General features: G+C 41.5%; 1 protein-coding gene across 1 annotated transcript in view; it reads right to left on the bottom strand.

The window, feature by feature from the left end:
• MYO16 (myosin XVI) overlaps positions 1 to 20816 on the bottom strand; it is a 599120-nt gene that overhangs the window by 375223 nt on the left and 203081 nt on the right. Inside the window, exons 12-13 of the mRNA XM_075562598.1 lie at positions 19937 to 20064; positions 15755 to 15860 (exon numbers count right to left, since the gene is read on the bottom strand). Of these exons, the coding sequence (XP_075418713.1) occupies positions 15755 to 15860; positions 19937 to 20064 (234 nt within the window). The remainder of the gene's footprint in view (positions 1 to 15754; positions 15861 to 19936; positions 20065 to 20816) is intronic.

The following is a 20816-nucleotide window of genomic DNA, read 5'->3' on the forward strand; positions in this document are numbered from 1 at the left end:
TTACTACATACAAGTACTTTAAAATGTTAAAAAAAATTTTTAATGATGTCACTATAACATGGATTTTATCCTTAAACATTTCATTGCATGCCATATTAACTCAATGGGATCCATAGCTTCTTCTTCTTCACCCTGTCTAGACCCTGCCTTGTGTCTCATGCCAATAGTTGTCTCCCACGAGAACACAAATCCAAGCCGACACGCTCTCATTCCGGGGTTTCCATCTGCACCGTACTGTACTTCAGGTTTTGCAAATGCCACTAATAGAACTCAGATCCACCCTGGAGTCTGAAATAATTTTCTAGCAGGGTTTCTTCTCCCTGGCTCCATCCATCTATGCTCCTGGGTGGGTGAGGTCTAAGCCATTGTCCACTCAGTATGAAAATAGGGATCAAGGGTTTTTCCTGTCTTTGAACATAAACATGTAGGTATCCCGATGGGGGTGTGGGTTACACATTGGCTGCTAAGAACAAGGCAGCCATTGGATGTCAAGCAGCCGATTGCTCAGCAGTATAAAGATGAGGCTTTCTACTCCCTGAAAGAGTACAGCTTCTGAAACCCACGAAGGCAGTTCTAACTCTGTCCTATGAGGGTCAGTGAGTTGGAATCAACTCGATGGCTTTGAGTAGTCGTGGCAGTTACATATTCTCCTGTCAACTTGGGAAGGGGTGGAGTCTACCCTGTCATCCAGGCCACAGCTTGATGACCTCATTTGGAGATCCCTGGAGACCAACACACTCTCTCCCTGTGAGACATTCCTGTTGACAAGCCACATGGAGCTATGTTAAAAGAGCCAAAACCCTGGAGCTGGAGGAGTCACGTGGAGACCCACGTCAACAATGAGATGCTTCAACCACCACTGGATCCACGAGAATTTCCACCATTGGCCTGTGATCTTCCTGCACTCGGTGTCAATGCATGTGTTGTGTGAGTCTGAAGAAGAATTTATAGACTGTTATCGTACATATGGGATAATATTGGACTTCTGAACTTGGTCAGGACTAGGCTGGGATGTTTTCTTAATACACAATTACTCTTTGATATAAAGTTCTCTCTTAGACACAGATGAGTCTCCCTGGATTTGTTTCTGTAGTCTACATGGACTGACACAGCAGTAGTAGGTTGATGTAAATTTAATGTAGTTTCTGCTTCAGACACAAGAGGGAGCTCAATAATACATTTTCATAAACTGAGTTTTTATTTGTTTATAAAAATGTCTGGTGAGTATATATATATATATATGTATATATATATATTAGCATTTTAATCCACAAATCAGAAAATAAGAGAGACCATTTTGCTACTTTTAAATTTTTCTGGGAACTGTTATATAAAAGGCCTGCCATGCACATGGAAGTTTAGTAGAATGTGAAAGATTATAAAGCTGTTTGATAATAACAAAACCAAACTTTTGTGTTTGGAGTTGGAAATTGTGGGAGAATACACACTGCATTGGTATAGAAAGTTAACGAGCTAGATTTGTTTGAAATCTACTTCTAAAAATAATAAAAATTGAATTGATAGCTGGGATAGCAAAGTTTTCTTTAAAAATAAATTGAAATAGTGTTTATGAAGAAAGCTCTTGTTTTTGTTTCTTTTTCCAGTAATTTAATTTTAAATAATTAACAATATCTGTATGCCTACTGCCATTGAATCAATTCTGACTCATACTGAACTTGCTCAGGGTTTCCAAGTCTGTACATCTTTAGCCTCATCATTCTCCTTAGGAATGGCTGGGGGTTTGAACTGCCAATGTTTAGGCTAGCAGTCCCATGCTTCCTTCACAATGCCATTGGGACTTGGATATATATTTTAAAACAGTCTGTTTCAAATAGTTCTGTTGCTGAGCCTGATAATACAGTGGTTTTATTACTATAAGAAAAAAGGACAGACAGGATCATGAATGACATGTACCCAGCATAGGATACTGAGGATAATGACAGAAAGCATGTACTTTGTACTGAGAAGTGGCTTCTGTCCTCAGGCTTTCCTGATGATGATTAACACACTCTGAGCACCTTACTTAAATTCCCCAAACTTTGCTTTCCTTTATTCTGACAGAAATACTCCTTTGTGGGTTGTCATTTTCAGACAAATAAACCACTCAATTAATGTCTAGCACAAGTAGCAAGTATTCAACAATTAATAACAATGATGATTATTTATGGTTGTTAAAATAATAAAAACACATTCATGTTGTGTTTACTATGTGATAGATATCATTCTGAAGTGTCTATATTGCACATGCACATGCATAATTGTATATTTTCCCCCAATTCTCAAAACTAATATCTCCATTTGCTGCTATAATAATTATGCAGGTGTATAAGGCACAAAACAATATTAAATGAACAGGATCAGCTAAACATAGATATGCAAAGGGCAGTCTGTCTTCATTCTGCATGGCAAATGCACAAATCAAGACTAAACCACTAGTTGAATTCTGAGGAAACACAGGCACCTTTTCATCCCCAGTGTGTTTCTTTACCAATAGGTGGCACTAAACAAGCATGTTAAAGGCCACACAGCACTTATGTAAGGAGCCCTGGTTGCCTAGCGGGTTCGCAGTGGGCTGCTAACCACAAGGTCAGCAATTGGAAACCACCTGTGTTCCCACTGGAGAAAGAGGAGGCTTTCTGCTCCCTTAGAGTGTCAGAAATCCACCGGGCAGTTCCAGCCTGCCTTATAGTGTATCCATGAGTTGGATTTGACTTGGTGGCAATGAGTTTAGAGTTTGGGCCTTCTTTTAAGTAAAAAAAAAAAAAAATACACTGAAGAGCAAGTGGGCACCTGACTTTGAAGAAAACAGGAAGAAGGAAAAAAACCCAGACCCAAGAATGTTGTAAAGCTATAAAATGTTCAAGATAAATGGGTTACCTTTGGACCATTGTTAAATGGGCCATTGTTAATAGGTGCCTCCTGAGTTCATTCCAGTACTTTGAGATGCTGTATGCCTGGCTGAGTGGAATTTTCCCCAGAAGATTCCCTGCTCAGCGATACTCTGTGGAAGCAGCTGGCCAGGTTCTTTGGCCTGTGGTGTCTAGATTTAAACTGCAGACTTTGAATTTAGCAGTAGAGCACAAAGCTGACTTCTGCTCACACCAAACAAAAACCGAACCCACTGCCATCAAGACAATTCCAATTGATAGGGATGTTAGCTGTGGTGTCCAAGACTATAAATGTCCCCAGGAATGGGCAAGGGCCTCTTCTCCCTTTGTCAGAGTAAGTTTAAACTGCTGACTTTACATTAGCCGCCCAAAGACTAAGCTTCAGCATATAAACCAACCAACCAACCAACTAACCAATCAGCCACCAGACAGTCAACCAACCCATACAACCAACCAGCCAGCCAGCCAGCCAGCCAACCAGCCAACCAACCAACCAGCCAGCCAGCCAGCCAGCCAGCCAGCCAGCCAGCCAGCCAGCCAACCAACCAGCCAGCCAGCCAGCCAGCCAGTCAGCCCGCCAGCCAGCCAGCCAGCCAGCCAACTAGCCAACCAAGCCATCAGCCAGCCAGCCAGTCAACAAAATAAGTCCATAGCCACTGAAAGGAATCTAACCCACAGCATTTCTATAGGGCATGTTAAACTGCCCCTTTGGGTTTCAGAGACAACATTGACAGAAAACCTCATATTTCTCCCATGAGGCAACTGGTGGGTTTGAACTGCTGACCTGATAGCTAGTAGCTCAGTGCCTAGACCACTACACCACCAGGAGTCCTTCCCACACAGCACAGAGAGCCCTGATAAGACAGAGCAGACCTGCCACACCAGGTTTCCAAGGCTGCAATATTTATGTAAGCTGTCTGTCCACTCGGGCCCCTGGAGAACTGTCAATGGCTCCTTCCACGTAGATGAAGGACTATCACATACACACCCTCCATACTTATGGTCTAAAATTTTACTAGTTGATTTTTGCCAATTTATACTGAAGAACTTTATTTTGTTTGGGTAAAATGCAAATAGTTATCCCCGTAAAAGCCAAGGTGATCTATTGCATTTTCTGAAAAGTAAGCATCTCTGGGCTCCTGCATTCAAAGGAATGAATGGCTTAATCCAGTTGAGGCCATCACTCAGCTCTGGGAAAGCTCTTGCTCAATACTTGTTTACTTAAGGATTTTAAAGAGAATCGAATGTTTCTTAACACCGAAACTCATTAAGTCCAAAAGTGTTGAGAAATCTAAGTCAGTTCCTTATAAAGATATTATTTTTTCTGTTCCAATAAATCTATGAACAAGGAAAATCCCCTGCTTCCAGCGTTTAAAATTCAAACACAGGATTGTAAACAATAGTTCTTCTCAAACGGATTTAAGTAAACTGTTTTGTAACCAAGTCTTTGGTAATAGAAGTCAAATTTATCAACCTAAGATTATGAAGTGCACTTTGAAGCACATGTGAAAGAATATTTTGTAAGGCCTGGAAACTGGACGATTACATGCACATTGGACAAGATCACGGTCATGAGTTCCTTAGGTATCCCGGTGGCACAGTGGGGTTAGCCTTGGGAGGATAACGGCAAGGTCAGTCGTTTAAACCCACCAGCCACGCCATAGGACAAAAGAGGGGGCAGTTGGTTCCCATAAAGATTTCCAATCTCATGGTCCTTGAGAAGTCCAACCGACTGGCAGGCAATGGGATTTTGTCATAACAGTTGTTTTTGAATTCCTTAAAAAACTATACGTATTACCTGCACATGGTTACCCCAATTCACCTCTCTTCCTCTGTACTCTGTCCTTCTAAGGTACAAACAAAATTGCTCTCCCGTCCTCCTCAGGAGAGGCTGCATTCTGTTGACCACCTCTCAGTGTGAAACTTCACACAGGGGATCTCCCCACGTCCCTTCATGCTGTCCTTGCTCCACCCCCACGAGGTTGGGCTCCTAGATTTCCAGTCGGAGAAGGATGCTGTCAAGTTAACCACGAGGCAGCGCTCCCTTTAATCCTCTGCCCTGAGCAATGCTGTCATGCAGAGCATCCCTTTACATATATTTCTCAGCATCCCTGACCCCATGAGGGGATTTCATAGAGTTTGTGGGAAAATGGGATGGAAAACTCATAGCATTTTCCCACAACTCTTTTGAAATGTGTATGTGAGTCGCTGTAGCTGCTGCCCAGGACAATGACTGTGAGGTCTGGGGCAGAGTGGTCTGCTCTGGCTAAATTAGCCTCTCCCAGCGGGGTGCACCATCTGCTTTCTTATGATACCTGGCCCCTTGGGTCAGCCTGCTACTCAACTGCTCCCTGTGCTCATTTGGACTGGGCCTCTCAATCAAGTCCCTCTAACCGGTCTTTCTCCTTAACCTGCCTTCTTATTCTCTGGCAGGATCACCTAAGGACAATTCAGCCCAGCTTCTCAAAGCTTTTACTAGGTAACAGCAGATATCAAGGAGGCGCCTTTGACCTCCTTTCCCTAATCCGATTCCTCCTTCCTCCTGGCCCGTCTCCTGAATGAACTTCAGTGTCACGGACCCTAAACTGCCACAAAGGGTTAAATCAATGTATGTGTGCATGCGCTGGCTGCCTCCGATTCTCTATATTTATTGAACACTGGGGGTGGGGGGGACTGAAGGAGCCCTGGTGGCGCTGAGGGGTAAGCACTGGACAGCAGTTCAGCCCTCCACAGGAAGAAGACGAAGCTCTCTTTTCCCACACTGGGCGCTGGGTTACACTTTGAGCTGCCAGCTCAATGAAGGGCAAGCAGTCCAAACTCACCAGGTCCTGCGTGGAAGGCAGATGAGGCTTGGCTATGACTCAGAATCGATTCAGTGTCAGCAAGAGTGCTTATTGTGATGATAATTTAATCTGCTCCCTTATTGATTTCCATCTCAGAAACTCTTTAGAGCATCACTATGAGTTCAAAGCTACTCAACAGCAATGGGGGTTAGTTTGGTACAAGAACTACTGGGCATTTTCATGTGCATCTTAGACACTGAGTGGTATTTATGTGGATGGTAAAGGAAAGCAAGAAAGTAGGATTGACAACATGCTTACAGTATATTCAAGACCTGCGGTATTACTTTACGGGTCTAAAGATCACTTATTAATGAAATCTGATCATTGTTATGAGAACTGAAAATAAGAAGTGGATTAGAAAGTTTGCTTGAAATTTGCATTCTGTATGATTGCATTCTCCCTCAGTGGCTAATTGGTTTAAAGGGGGTATCTGTCTTTGTGTTAGTCTGGGTACTTCAGGGAAACAAATCCACAGAAACTCATGTATAAGAGAGAGTTTTATATAAAGGGTAAGTGCACATCAAGAAAAACATCCCAACCCAGTGCTGCCCAAGCCCATGAGTCCAACATTAACACATATGTCCCACACCAATTCACAAACTCCTCCTCCATCTCTCAAAACACACGCAATGACGGCAACTATAGGAGAAAAGCCGAATCAATGAACATGTAATCATCTCAGCGCTGGCAGGGGTCTCCACACAGCTACCCCAGCACCCAGGGTTGCATTGGGGTAAGTCTATGTGGCTTCTCCTTGGGGATGTCTTGCAGGAAGTGAGCCTTCCCAGCTGAAGCAGGGAACTGACCAAGGCAGCTGCACCCTGGTCCAACCATTACAAAGCAAGAGACCCAATAACTAGACAGGTGAGGGTCACCAAGCCATTTATCCCCCTGCCCTTCAATTAACCCCACATGTATTCATCGGCCAGGTTGGCACAATAAACTAACTCCCTCAGTCTTAGTCACAAAGGTATAACACAAAAGACCTTTACTGAAGTTCAAAGGAAAGGGAAATTCAGATCAAGGAATCTAGAATCTTTGGAAGGGATAATACAATCCGACTCTTTCAAAATTTTCAAATGACCATTGCACACATTTTTAAAATTACAACTTAAAGAGTGAACAACAGATCCTTGCTATTACATTTAGGTTGGTAAATTCTCACCTTCTATTAGTTCTATTAGTTTATTTTAGTTAACCATCTATTTAACCTTCTATTAGTTAATTTTAGTAATCCTGTTGCTATATGTTGCTCACTCAGTGCAGCACATTAAGTCAGCAGCTAGAATATTAAAGTACTTAAACAAAATGACTAGGTCTTCTCCCGAAAAATGACTCCAAATGTCAAATTACTTTGAGCTGCCTTGTAGCATTGTGCAGGGCCTTCAGATGGGTTTACTCAGTTAACGCTAAGGGAATAAAACTATTAAGAAAGACATACTATGTCACAGATATGTTGCAGAATGTTTTAGTGTACATTCTAAATAGAAAAGTATCCCAAATCAAGCATAAGTTTGAAAATTCCATTATAGCAGATTACTTTTTTAAAATGCACTTCCAATTCAACTTAGACATTATGAGAAATAATAACAGTCTCTTGACTAAATGTAAGTTCCTCTCATTTCTAAATAAAATATTAGAAATTACAAAATTCCAGAATATTCCCAAGTGACACCAGCATGACGGGAATGAGTCTGACCTTCCAGAGCTACGCACAAAGATCAGGCACGGTGCACAGTGTTTATTATGAAATCAATGTCTGGATGTTCAGTCCCAGGTCTGTTAGATGGCGCTGATTGTTTTAGGTCATGATCTGAAGGAATAACTCCTCTGTTTGTTCTGATGTAATCAGCGACACTTTAATATAAAATTAAATTAAATCTAAAATCCTTGAATAGCATTCAAGCATCTTTCTGTAAATATATATAAAAGAGTCACATAACAGGGAGGTTCAAGAGAAACAAGCAGTGTAAATTTGAGACTGTCCCATTAGATTTACCACCCTTCACTATGAAATAAAGATCAATAGAGAAATTTTTACTGGTAGAGTATGCTCAATCCTATATATGCTATGTATGTTATGGCCTGTATAAAAATACTCTCAAAATAAACCACACGCACACACACAATCACCCGCATTGCCATTGATTGGATTCTGACTCATGGCGACCCTGTAGGGCAGGGTTGAACTGCCCCTGCGGACTTCTGAGACGCGAGGAGAAAGCCTCTTTCTCACAGAGCAGGTGGTTTCAAACGGTGATCCTTGTCACCCGATGTGTATGCACCCCACGATGCCACCAAGGCTCCTCTGTAGATGAAAGGGGTCCACAAATCTTATCATAAAGTGGCATTTAAATAGTGCATGTAAGTATACACATGTATATATGTATATGTACATGTACATGTACATGTATATATGTATATGATTGGATGAGCAGAATGTGCATGCGTGTATCTATTGAATGTGTATATTGTGTACACAGACACATACACCAGGGTAAGTAAAAAATATTCCTACATTTCATCGATGCAGAATCTCATTACAAATAGAACGTGTTCAAACATGTCTCTGTCATTCAGTGGTTTTTGTGATCGGTGAACAGTGGCAGACAAGCTTTCTAAGCAGTGCATTTTTCTCAGTCTCATTAGGATGCCGAGAGAGAGTGAAAGAGAGAGAGAATCAAAACTGTAGCTTCTGAAGGGATCTGCTGAGCCAGTAAAATTCAAAACAGAAAGTTAAATCCAGAAAGGTAATAAAGAAGTATTTCAGGGAGGAGACAGGAATTTCAAATCCATGTAACCACCACCCATCTATGAATGTGTCTTGCCGTGCTATGTGCCATGTGTCTGTTGCTATAATACTGGAAGCTACGTCACCAGTGTTCAAATACCAAGCGAGCCCCCATAGTAGACAGTTTGCGCAGAGCTTGCACACTATGATAGACTGGGAAGAAAGAACGAGCCCCCACTTTGGAGGCAGTGTCCACGGCAGTGCTTCTACGTAGCAGTGAGACATTGTGGGGCATACAACTGGATGCTGAGCCCCTGGGGTGGAAAGCACCCAAAATATGCCTGGGGGAGGGGCTTCCTCTGCAAAGCAGAGTTCACCTTGATAATACAGTTGGAGAACAACTTCTGGAAACTTTACTTACTGATGGGGCAAGATTGCGGGGGGTGGGGAGGGAGAAGATGAAGACGAAGAAGAAGAAGAAGAAAGCTGTAAACATCTACTACTAGCCAGAACCTAGAATGTACGAAGTATGAATCTTAGAAAATAGAGCCTGTTCAAAAATGAAAGCAAATACATAAAGATAGATGTCCTAGGCATTCATTAGTCAGCTGAAATGCGCTGGCATTCATCATTTTTTTAAATCAGAAAATACCAGGAATGACAATTGGAGAGGAATGGCATGGCGCTTATAAAAAAAAACTATTTGAAATCCATCTTCAGATAACACTATCTGTGGCAGTTGATATCTATAAGCCTATAATGACAATCAGTTAATACAGATATTTAGCCTTATTAACCAACCAGTGAAGCCAATGTTGAACAACTTCAAGAATTCTGCGACTTCTTTAGTCTGAAATGTATTAAGCATACAATCCGAGTAAACATAATTACTGGTTATTGGAATGGGAAGGTTGGAAACAAAGAGAAAAACTCTCTCACTGGAAAAAAGGCTTGGTGATAGAAACAAAACTGGAGAGATCAGAATAGAATTTCTCAATGATTTCTTCGTTGCAAAACCTTTTTATCAGCAATACATACAGCAATCGAACAAATAACCTTGATATGTAAAAGACAGAGGACACAACTTTACTACATGGAGGATGGAGAAGCTCCAAACCATCGGCCGAGTCCTACGGGCCCAGAGTAGGTCCAATCCTATTGAACAAAACCCTGGCCGGTCCTGCGCCATCCTCACAATTGCTTCTCGACCTGAGCCCATCGTGGCAGCCACCATGTCAATCCATCTCATTGAAGGTCTTCCTCTGTTTCTGTGCCCTTCTACTTCACCAAGCACGATGACCTTCCCCAGGGGCTGGTCTCTCCTGACAGCATCTCCAAAGTGTGTAAAACCAAGTCTCCCCCTCCTTGCCTCTAAGGAGCACTCTGCCTTTACTTATTCCAAGACAGATTTGTTTGTCTTTTTGATAGACCATGGTGCATTCAATGTTCTTCTCCAGCACCACAATTTAAATGCATCTATTCTTCTTCAGCCTTTTTTATTCAATATCCATCTTTTGCATGCATATGAGACAATGGGGAAAAAACGTAACTTGGGTCAAGCACAAGTTTATCCTCAAGTGATCTCAATAATATATTTGACTCAATAAACACTAATGACTGAATGCCAAACACGCTGTGGGGTGACTTCAAGAACATTATCTGTGAATAAAAAATAAATTTTAAATTAAAAAAGGACAAAAGGGCATATCAGAAAAGACTTTTAAATGTGGAACAACTAAAATCAATGGAAGAAATGATGAAGTAGAAGACTTGGCCCGAAAATTTCAAAAGGCAGCTCAAGTAAAGCATTATAATGAAACATTAAAAAACATGACATTACAAAAGCAAAATGCAAGAGTGTACTTATATTGCCAGCTGAAATAACAGAAGAAAAAGGAAATAAAGCATCAATAATTAAGGTATATATAGGGAAAATACTGACTGATGCAGGAAAAACTTTGAAAGAAGATGGAAGGACTTAACACAGTCATGGTAACAAAGCAAATTGGTCTCTGCTCAACCATTTCAAGTTGCAGCATGTGAGCAAGAACAGATGGTAGAGAAGGACAAAGCCCTGCTACAGTGTCAACATAGAGGAAGAACAAGGTGTCAGGAATTGAAGGAACAACCAAATGCTCAACAAATGGATGCAGCGCTAGTAGCATTCTTCAGTCTCCCTCAAGAAATCCCGATGGCAAGTGACTACCTGACCTACTGATGGGAAGACATCAGTATTCGTACCCATTCCAAAGAAAGGAGATGCCACAGAATGTGGCAATTATAAAACAATATGAGTCATCCCACATTCAAGTCAACTTCTGCTGAAGGTACTGCAGGAACGGTTGTAGCTGCACATCAGCAAGGGGCTTCCAGAAATTCAAACCCGTTTCATAAGAGGACATGGAACCAGAGATATCATTGCCGATGCCAGACGGATATGGGCTGACAACAGAGTATTTAAGAAAAGTATTTATCTGTTTTTATTGACTATACAAAGGCACTGGATGGGGGATCACAAATTATGACTAAGATGGGAAAGAAATGGGGTTGACAGAACACTGAATTGAGCCTATGCAAGACCAAGAATGAGTTGTTCAAACAGAATAAAGGAATCCTGCATGGTTTAAAATTAGGGAAGGTGTGCGTCAGATTTGTATCATTTCACCAAACGTATTCCATCTGTATGCTAAACAAATCATCTAAGGAGCTGGAAGATATGAAGAAGAATATAACATCTGACTGGAGGAATACTCATTGCATCCTGCAATATACAAATGAAACAGTCTTGCTTATTCAAAGTGAAGACTACTTGAAGTACTTATTCATGGAGATCAGAGAATACAGCCTACGGTATGGATTACAACTCAATGTAAAGAAATTTAAAATTCTCACAACTGGACCAATAAACAGCATCATGATAAATGAAGAAAAGTAGGAAGTCATCAAGGCTTTCATTTAACTTGAATCTATAATCGATGACCATGGAAGCAGAGGTCAAGAACTCAAAGGATGTATTGCATTGTCAAATCAGCTGTACACTCCCTCTTTTGAGAGTGTTAAGAAGCAAAGATGTTACTTTGAGGACTAGGGTACACATGAAAGCAGCTATATCATTGTGAATAACCACATATGCATTTGAAAGTTGGATCATGAATAAGTAATACTGTAGAAGTATTAATGCCTTTGACTGATGGTGTTGGATAAGAAAATTGAATATACCACACTTCCAGGGAAACAAACCAATCTGCCTCAGAAGAAGTACAACCAGAATGCTTCCTAAATGTAAGGTTATTTTTGGATATGCCTTCAGAAAGACCAGTCCCTGGAGATGGGCATCATGGTCGCCAAAGTAGAGGGTCAGTGACAAAGAGGAAGACATTCAATGAAATACATCAAGGCAGTGGCTTCCCAAAGGGCTCAAACAACGACTGCGAAGCTGGAGGAAAATCAGGCTGGGTTATGTTGCATTCTGTTGAAAGCAGGGTGGCGAGGCATCAGAGTCATGTGATGGTACCCACAACCATAAGGACAATGAGAAAGGAGGAATCTTGACTGATGTCCTAGAAGGTCACAAGAAAATCACAGGAACTGGTTATGAGGGGAGTTTTGAAACTTGAAAAGTTCATCCCTGAGGAAAAGATCAGGAAAGTTGTACCAACGAGTTGGGGGCTTTGTTTTTCCCCCAGTGTATTTCATGTGCCTCCTCCTTTGCTAGCGGGAGAGAGGGCGGTCCGGTGAGACTTGTTTGTAGGACCGTACACCAGCCATCTCCCTGCAGTCCTGCACTTGGCCCTGCAAGCTTCCTTTCATTCCAAGAATTCAAAACGCATTTCATTTCACCAGGACACAATCTGAATCCCTTCAGGATGGTGTCCTGACATGCTGTTAAGCAAAGGGCATGGGATTCTTCCAAGTGGAGCCCAGGAGATGAAATCACAGACTCAGAAAGTCCACACAAGGTGATATCCACCCCCTAAATCGGATATTTCCCTACAAAGCAATGTATTCATTTTTTATGAAAAAACCCTATTACCCTCAAAGTATGTTCCATTACACTTAATTCAGTTGTCAAATCTGTGGTTCCAATCTTGGAAACATTTTTCAAACTCATCTGTTTCAGTGGCTGACATCACCTCCCTCATTTTTTTCTTCACTTCTTCTACGTCATCAAATTGCTTTCCTTTCCTGTTCTTCTTCATTCGTAGAAGCAACAAGAAGTTTCACAGAGTGAGGTCAGGTGAGTCAGGTGTGTGGGACAAGAGAGGCATGTTGTTTTTTTGAAAAAAAATCCTGGCACACTGAGATGGCTGCATGAGCAGGTGCATTGTTGTAGAGGCAAAAGCAGTCCCCTGTCTGCCACAAATCAGGCCTTTATTGTTGCACTCTGTTAGGCAATCTTTTCAGAACCTCTAAATAGAAAACAGTCTGATCTGGTGGAATGAACCCAAATTGCACAATATCCCCTCACATAAAAAAGTGTGTCATTTTGGGGGTACCCCCTCGTAGCCCTGATGGAGAATATGCTAAGGAACAATGATTTCATATGCTGATATTTTTGTTTAAAATGGTTTCTATGATTTTATAGCAAGGTTGTTTTATAGTAATGAACTCTCATATATGTCAGAAATGATAACAGTGTGTGTACACATCATTTTCTTGACTACTATATACACCAGGTTGATTTCTTTTTAGCAAAACTTGTATTCTGGTGTGTGTTAGGAACAAGCAATAATTTTCAAGATAGAAGTTGTTTCTTGGCCTGAGCAGACAGTAATTACTTTTTTGACAAATGTGCCTTATCTATGCCCAGACAATCATTCAATCAATCAAGCAAATATTATTAAAAAGGGGAAAAAAGAGGCATAAACAACTGAGAGAGTGTTCCCAATGTCTAACAAAAAGCAACTGAAATATATAAAAGAAAATGACAATGTGTTTGCATAATTAAATTCCTGGGAGTTTTAAATACTTTTAAATGCTTCTTGACCTACTTGTTTATATGAATGGATTTTCTAGTGTGTCCCAGGTACCAGGAAGCTGAAACAGCGTCTCTTTTTCAAGCACATGCTAGGGTGAACTAAGGGAGTGTTCCGCCATTGGATAAAGGCAGGGGAACTAATTCTGTAGGCAAAAGAAAAACTAACACTATTAGGGAATGTTGGGTCCCTCCAAGGAATTCAAACTTGGTCCATAGGGGACAGTGAGTCATACAAAGATTTAACCAGGGAAGTTATGATTCATGTTGCTAATACCCCATCAAAACCGATTGCTCCCTTTAAGGGTAAAGTAACACCTGGATGTCAAGTTAGCGATCATAACTCCCAGCCCTCTTAGGTATATGACTAACTCCCACCCTCTCATTGTAAGGAGAAGAGATGTGTGCACTTTGGTGCAAATGTTCGCTTTACAAGATGAGGTCTTTTGCTTGGACGAGTACTTTCTTTTTTATTCTTGTACATATCATGGCAGAAGCCGGCAAGGTGCACGTGGGAGGGCCGGGCTCCAGAAACCACAGAGCAGGTCCCGAAGGACCCACGGAGCAGGGCCCCGAAGCCCAGGTGTTAAAAGAGAGTGGAGAATGGCTAGAGAGAAAAAGGAAACACATGAGGGGATGCTGCAAGATACAGCGATAGAACATGGTCGTGGTGAGCGTGTGCCGGAGGGAAATTGGCTGGGCAGACAGGATATTGTGATTGTGCGGGAGATAGGAACGTCTGGAGTCAGAGTGGTCTCCCGGTTGCTGTTTTGTGGGAATGAAGCAATACTGGCACGTTTATCCTACAGAGTAATGTGGGAGGAAGGATTTCCAGGCGAGTCTGTGGTTAAAGAACAGCTGCTCACTGCAACGGAAAGACTGGACGAGCGACCCCTGGGGCTGTGGGTGAAATGGGTTGCAGTGTATGTAGGGAAAGATCTCAGTCTGGGAAACTCTCTGGGGAGTTTGACTCTGGGCTATCGGCCTGCTACGATGTGTTCAAATATACTCAATGGCAGTGCGTTTAGTTTGTTTGGTTTGGAACATGGAAGGAGGCCATGGCAAGGAAGGGAGCTACAGAAGAAAACTTGGACAGGTGTTTTGAAGCAAGAACATTGAGAAATGTCCAGGTCGGCCGTTGGATGGGCCGGTCAGTGTTGTAAGCCAGAGAGGATTGAGAACCATTCACAGAAGCCATGGGACCAGCTGGCCTGAGTAAGGGCAGAGTGTTGGATCTCCCCTGGCCTCTCACCTACCAGGGTGCATTTATAGCATCCCATTTCATATAAAGTTGGAGTCAATCACCATGGATTTTCATCATGCTACAGTGATTTCCTGGGAAACATTGAAATGTGGGGGGTTAGACATCTAAGTCCCTAGAATAACAGATGCTTGAGTTCTGATACATTTTGTTTGTTTGTCTGTTGTACTTGTGTGTCCCCCTACGGTGGGTGAGATGTGCTCAATTGCAGGAAATCCATCACTTCTAATCAACTGTGGCCAAGAAATCTGTTGACAAGTTCTCCTAAAACTGAAAAAACGACTATCATTCTATAGACAAGCACCTATGAGTATCTTGTAAGTTTTATTATGTGAGATGCTTGGACTTTGTCCAATTATTAATAGCTTCCTCCTTGAGTTCATATTTTATTTTAGGGAGATTAAACAGCAGGACAAAGTATCTTCAAAAGTACTAAATGCTAAGCAACATAATTTAAATTCAATCTGGGGACTGATAATTTTATTTCCTGTCCATTGAAGTCATTAAAGATGAAAAGAGTATTAAATGCTGTACAATGAATTATCAACTGTCAATTAACCACCCAAATAATTTGCTTGGGATATCAATTGCCACCAAGTATGTCATTAGTCTATATGAATAACCCTCTCTAACTCTATTACATTTTTATGATCCAACGTTTCAGAGTACATATGAAAATAGACTATGTCAAAATAATCTCAAATATCTAAAACTGCATTGAACAATAGTAATTTGCATCAGGCCTCCATCATTTGTTAAATCATAATTTGTAGCGACTACTCTATACAGTCTGAGTAGTTATGCGTTGGACAGGAATGCGAATGATCAACAGTTCAAAACCACCAGCACCTCCTCAGGAGAAAGGCTAGACTGTCTACTCCTCTAATCAATTACAATCTCCAAAATCTCCAAGCGGTCACTCTAAGTCAGTGTTGACTAAGTGCCAGTGAAAGGGTGAGACTCTACTCTTCTCCATCTTACAAATGACTGGTGGTGGTGGTTGCTGTTGGTCTTTGTGTGCACCAGCGTACTTGTCACCCAAACAGAAAAACTTACGTGTTTAAATTTGGATTCCAGGAGTCCGCTGCTGGATCCAGATCTACAGGTTAGATGTCTCATTATTTGTTTGCTGGCTTCAGACTTTCCCGATCCTCGCTCACCACTAATAGAAAACAGAATAAAAATGCTAGCTTACTGGTTTGGAGAAAGTAATAAAGGCAGACAATCACCAGAAATAACTCACAGACACAGAGAAAATGGAGGAATGACATCAGGATTATTAGTGAGCTTATGGGACAACTTCAACTGTCAGATCTGATTCACCTAATAGAAAGATTTTCAGTAAACATACTATCATCTTGTGTCAGTCAGTGTTTTAGATGTTAGGACAGCAAATGGATGTGACACACTTTCTGACATGAAATGTCTTATAGTGTAAAATCACATAATACAAGTGAATCGTGGCAGAATGATGATAGACCGAGGAAAGGGTAGCAACTTGGCCTCAGCTCCCAGAAATAAGTGAGAGAGCAAGACAACCAATAAGTGAAGGTATTATCAGTATAAGTGCATGCGTTTAAGAGGCATATGGCCCTGAGCTCAGGAAAGTTGTTAAATTTGCCCCCACTTTCCTTTCTCTCATCTCTAAAATGGGCATAAGTTTTGGAGCTGTTCAAAGGCCTTCTATACTATTGTCCAATGTGAGCAGTTGAATGAAGTGTCTGACTGACCCTCACCAGCTCCTAAACAAGAATTGGATTTTTAATTTTTTTTAATTCATGGTGTGCATTCTTCTTTAAACCAGGTTAAAAGAAAGGAACATAATTCATCTCACGTAGAGCCATCACGGAGGGAGAGAAGCTACACAAAAAGTCAGAGTCCTGGAAGCTTAAAGAGAAGAACTAAACTAACAAATTTCTTTCATGACAGATTTGTTCTCACATTTTGGAGACCAGGACTCCAAAATTGATTGAATGAATCCCCACCCAACCTTTCTCAGGATAAGTAGGTAATATATAGCATCGCCCAAAGGAATAATAGTTCTGCCTTATAATAAATTCTACTAGAAAAAAATCTATGAGCAAATACACGATGAAGTTGTTGGGGTAAGCAAAAATAGACAGGTTTCCTTACTTCAGGATTTCAGGTGCTATTATGATGGCTGTATTACACCATCTCTCAGGGAATCTAGTGGACACTCCTTTCTCTCCCATCAGCCCTTCACTAAGGAGCAGTGTTTCTCAAAGCGCATGAGTAATAATAGTCTAGTCAGCATTAAATGGGTTAATAAAATGTTGGCAACTAGACGGACATGTGGCAATCATTTTTAGGGAAACTTAGTATGTGGCTCCTGGTAGCCCCAGGAGCAAAGGCTAGAGTCTGTGTAATAGTTAAGTATCACCAGGCTCTAGCTACTGGGTCACAGCGCTGTACTTCGAGATATATTGCATACTCTCACAATATTTATTCAACCTGTATGCTGAGTAAACCATCAGCAAAGTGGGATTACAAAAAAAACTCTGTATCAGGATTGGAGTAAGGCTTAATGAACACCCTGAGGTATTCTGATGGAACAATTTTGCTTACTGAGAATCAGGAGGACTTGAAGCATGTGCTGATGAAAATCAGAACTGCAGCCTCAATATGGGTTACAACTCAAAGTAAAGAAAACCAAAATTCATACAACTGTATCAATAAGTAACATCATGATAGATGGAGACAAGTCTGAAGTCAAGGATTTCATCTTGCATGGACCCACAGTCCATGCTCATGGAAGCAGTAGTCAAGAGATCAAATGACACATGACATTAATCTGCTGCACAAGGCCTCTTTATAGTGTTGAAAAGCAAAGACATTACTTTGAGGACTAGGGTGCTCCTGACCTTAACCATGGTATTTTCCATTGTTTCACATGCATGTGAGTGTTGGCCACTGAATAAAAAAGACCAAAGAAAATTTGAGGCATTTGAACTGTGTGTGTGTGTGTGTGTGTGTGAAGATTATTGAAAGTACCATGGATTACCAATGAAAAAACTTTTGTTGGAAGTTGCACAGCCAGAATCCTCCTGAGAGACGAGAATGGCAAGATTTCATCTAACAGACTTTGGCGTTTTTTTTTTTTTAGGAGAGACCAGTCCCTGGAGAAGGATTGTCGTACTTGGTAAAATAGAGGGGAAGTGAAAAAGAGGAAGATCCTCCATTAAATGGACTGACACAGTGGCTGCAACTATAGGCTCAAACATAAGAACAATTTATGAGGATGGCGCAGGATCAGGAAGTGTGTTCTTCTGTTGCACATAGGCCACTATGAGTTGGGAACAACTTAAAGGCAACTATCAACCTCTATGGGGCCCATATTCCAGATTCACCATTCAGTAATCATGATACCCCAGACAATTTCACTTTGCTAGTACGCAGTCACAGGAGGATTTGCACTACACTGTGTAAGTGCCTCATTACCAACTAAAGGATCAAACCCATTAGCTTCTCTAAGGGAGAGAGATTTGACTATCTGCTTCTGAAAACAAGGTTAATCCAGACATGGGGCTTCTACTCTGTCACATGGGTTTCTAAGGGGTTAGCTCATAACCCACTACGCCACTAGGGCTGAATAATTATCCGTTATTATTGTCAACATTCACTATTATGTGTTTCTCCAAATCCCAACAATTTAAAACACCTTTTAAGCAACAATTCAAGTGTTGTTCTTTTATTTCCCCCACTCTAAAGTGTGACCAGGAGATCCAATAGATAAAGTAGTTAACAAGAGGGTGGCTTGTTTCAATCATAGGTGGGGAGTCATTCTTCAGCCCCCCTCTCTTCCCTGGGGCACTTCTGAACAAAACAGTTTAAGCAACAACTTGCAGTCTCTTTTGCAAACAAGTAACGTTTGCAATTCATAGCCTGGCATTCCAATAAATGTTTTATTGAATCAACGAATCACAAAATCAACTGCATGGAGTCCGTTCTGACTCATCGTGACTGATGTTGTCATGGCTAGATGCCATGTAGTTGGTTCTGACCCATCGTGACTGATGTTGTTATGGCTAGATGCCATGTAGTTGGTTCTGACCAATCGTGACTGATGTTGTCATGGCTAGATGCCATGGAGTTGGTTCTGACACATTGACTCTGTGTGCCATCCTCACAGTTGATCTTTATGTCTGAGCCCATCAATGCAGCCACTACCAATCCCTCTCTCAGAGGTCTGTCTCTTTTCCAAGCATAACGCCCTCTCCATAGGACAGCGGAAAACTGCTCCGCAGCGTTTCTGAGGCTGGACACCTTCAAGGGATGAGATCTTTCTCCCGTGGTGGTTTTCAAAACGTTGACCTTGCCGTTAGCAGCCCAGGGCATAGACCACCATAAAATGCACACGACCAGGCAGTAGAAACGTGCTTAACTCAATCTACTGTATTCTTCCCAGATTCCCTACGTCTTACTTTGCCCTGAAGGATGTGCCACTCTATATGCATCTTCCCTTTTCAACAAGACGACGGGTCGTAACTAAGAGAAATCCACGAGTACAGAGAGAAGCCTTGCTCTTCTCATGTGGCTGCATAATCCAGAACACATGGAGCTGAAGCAGGCTTGCACCCAATGCCTAAATTCTTCTTCAAGCCTCCATCAAGGATCATTGTTTACTATAAAATATTACATATCTGCCTTTTCTGCTAATTTCTTTAATGTAGAGGATGCATCCTCCAATGTTATGAAGCAAAAAACTGCATCATGTTTTAAAGAACAAACAGCTTGGGAACAGGATTTTTGGTGACACACGAGCAGAGGTGACAGACCGAAGTGCAGGCATTTGCACTGTACATAATATTATACATTGCGCAGGATTGAACTCTGAGGAAGAGTACCATCAGTTCATTAATATTAGGTGCTTTTCTTTTTGTTTGTTTTCTGGGGGTCTAAATGAAGGGGAAAGGCACTCTGGGTCCGAGTCTGCCCTCCTCCGAAGGAAATGCATTTCTATTGATTGCACTACACGTGGGGTTTTTTCTACAAACAGGATGTATCCCTTTTGCACCCCGTCGAATGTACTCACTGTGAGACATCCTGAACCTCAGACAGCTGAGAAAGTGAGTAACATCAACCAATAAGGCATGTGGATATATATTTTGGAATCATTTTATTGGGGGTTCCACACCTCTTATCAAGGCACGTGGCTCTTTTGACGCCAGACCGGACCTGAGCACAGAGGATGGAAGGGAGGTCAGGGGCGGAGTCTACCTGAGGATGAAGCACTGAGGCCGGTGCTGTTGGAAGAGCTGGTGGGAGGCCCGCTCAGCACAGGAGAAAATGTGAGGGGGCAGCGGGGAACCCCGCTGCCCCGTGTGGCTACAGTAAAGCTGGGACACCTGAAAGACAGAACAGAAAAGACAAACTTCTTGAGAAGAGGATTCCAAGGCATGATTGACTTCAGTCTCGTGTACACAAGTGAATGGATCTCTAATCTGAATATCACTGGTAACAGCAAGGTTTTGTGGAAGCACAGCCCTTTCTCCACACATTTGACATTCACAATGACAAATGGAGAATTGTGTTTAATCCTTAGTTTCTTTGATCCCAAACAACCAATAATTCAGGCTGTCTTAAAAATAAACAAAAACATAAACATTCTGCTTAGTAGACAACTCTGTCATAAACTAAAGTACATGAAATATAGTTTCTCTTTGCAAGATTCAAGATCAGGAACATAAGACAGAATGGGTTTCTCTAATTTGAATGTGAAGGAGGCAGTTGCAACTAGCAGGCATACAAATTTACAAATTTCTCAGTGGAACATAGTCAACTAATTTAAGTTTAGTGAAGGTATGATTTATTGTCATTACCAAGAACTTAATGATTCGAAAGTAGTTATTTCATTCTGGTCAATCTTAACCTGAGATTTTAAGGAATGGGCTACTTCAGATTAAATGCTACATTATACACAGACTTCAGAATCATAAAGAAATAGCAAATTTAATTTTCATTTTTTCTAGGGAATTGACCTGAATCTTTAAAGAGGAGTCCCTGGGTAACACAGATGATTAAGAACAAGGCAAACGACAGAAACATTGGAGTTTGAATCCACACGGATGCATTTTAGCAGTCTCCATTCACACAGTCT

The sequence above is a fragment of the Tenrec ecaudatus genome, chromosome 11, assembly GCF_050624435.1.
Source record: "Tenrec ecaudatus isolate mTenEca1 chromosome 11, mTenEca1.hap1, whole genome shotgun sequence".
Classification (NCBI taxonomy): Eukaryota; Metazoa; Chordata; class Mammalia; order Afrosoricida; family Tenrecidae; genus Tenrec; species Tenrec ecaudatus.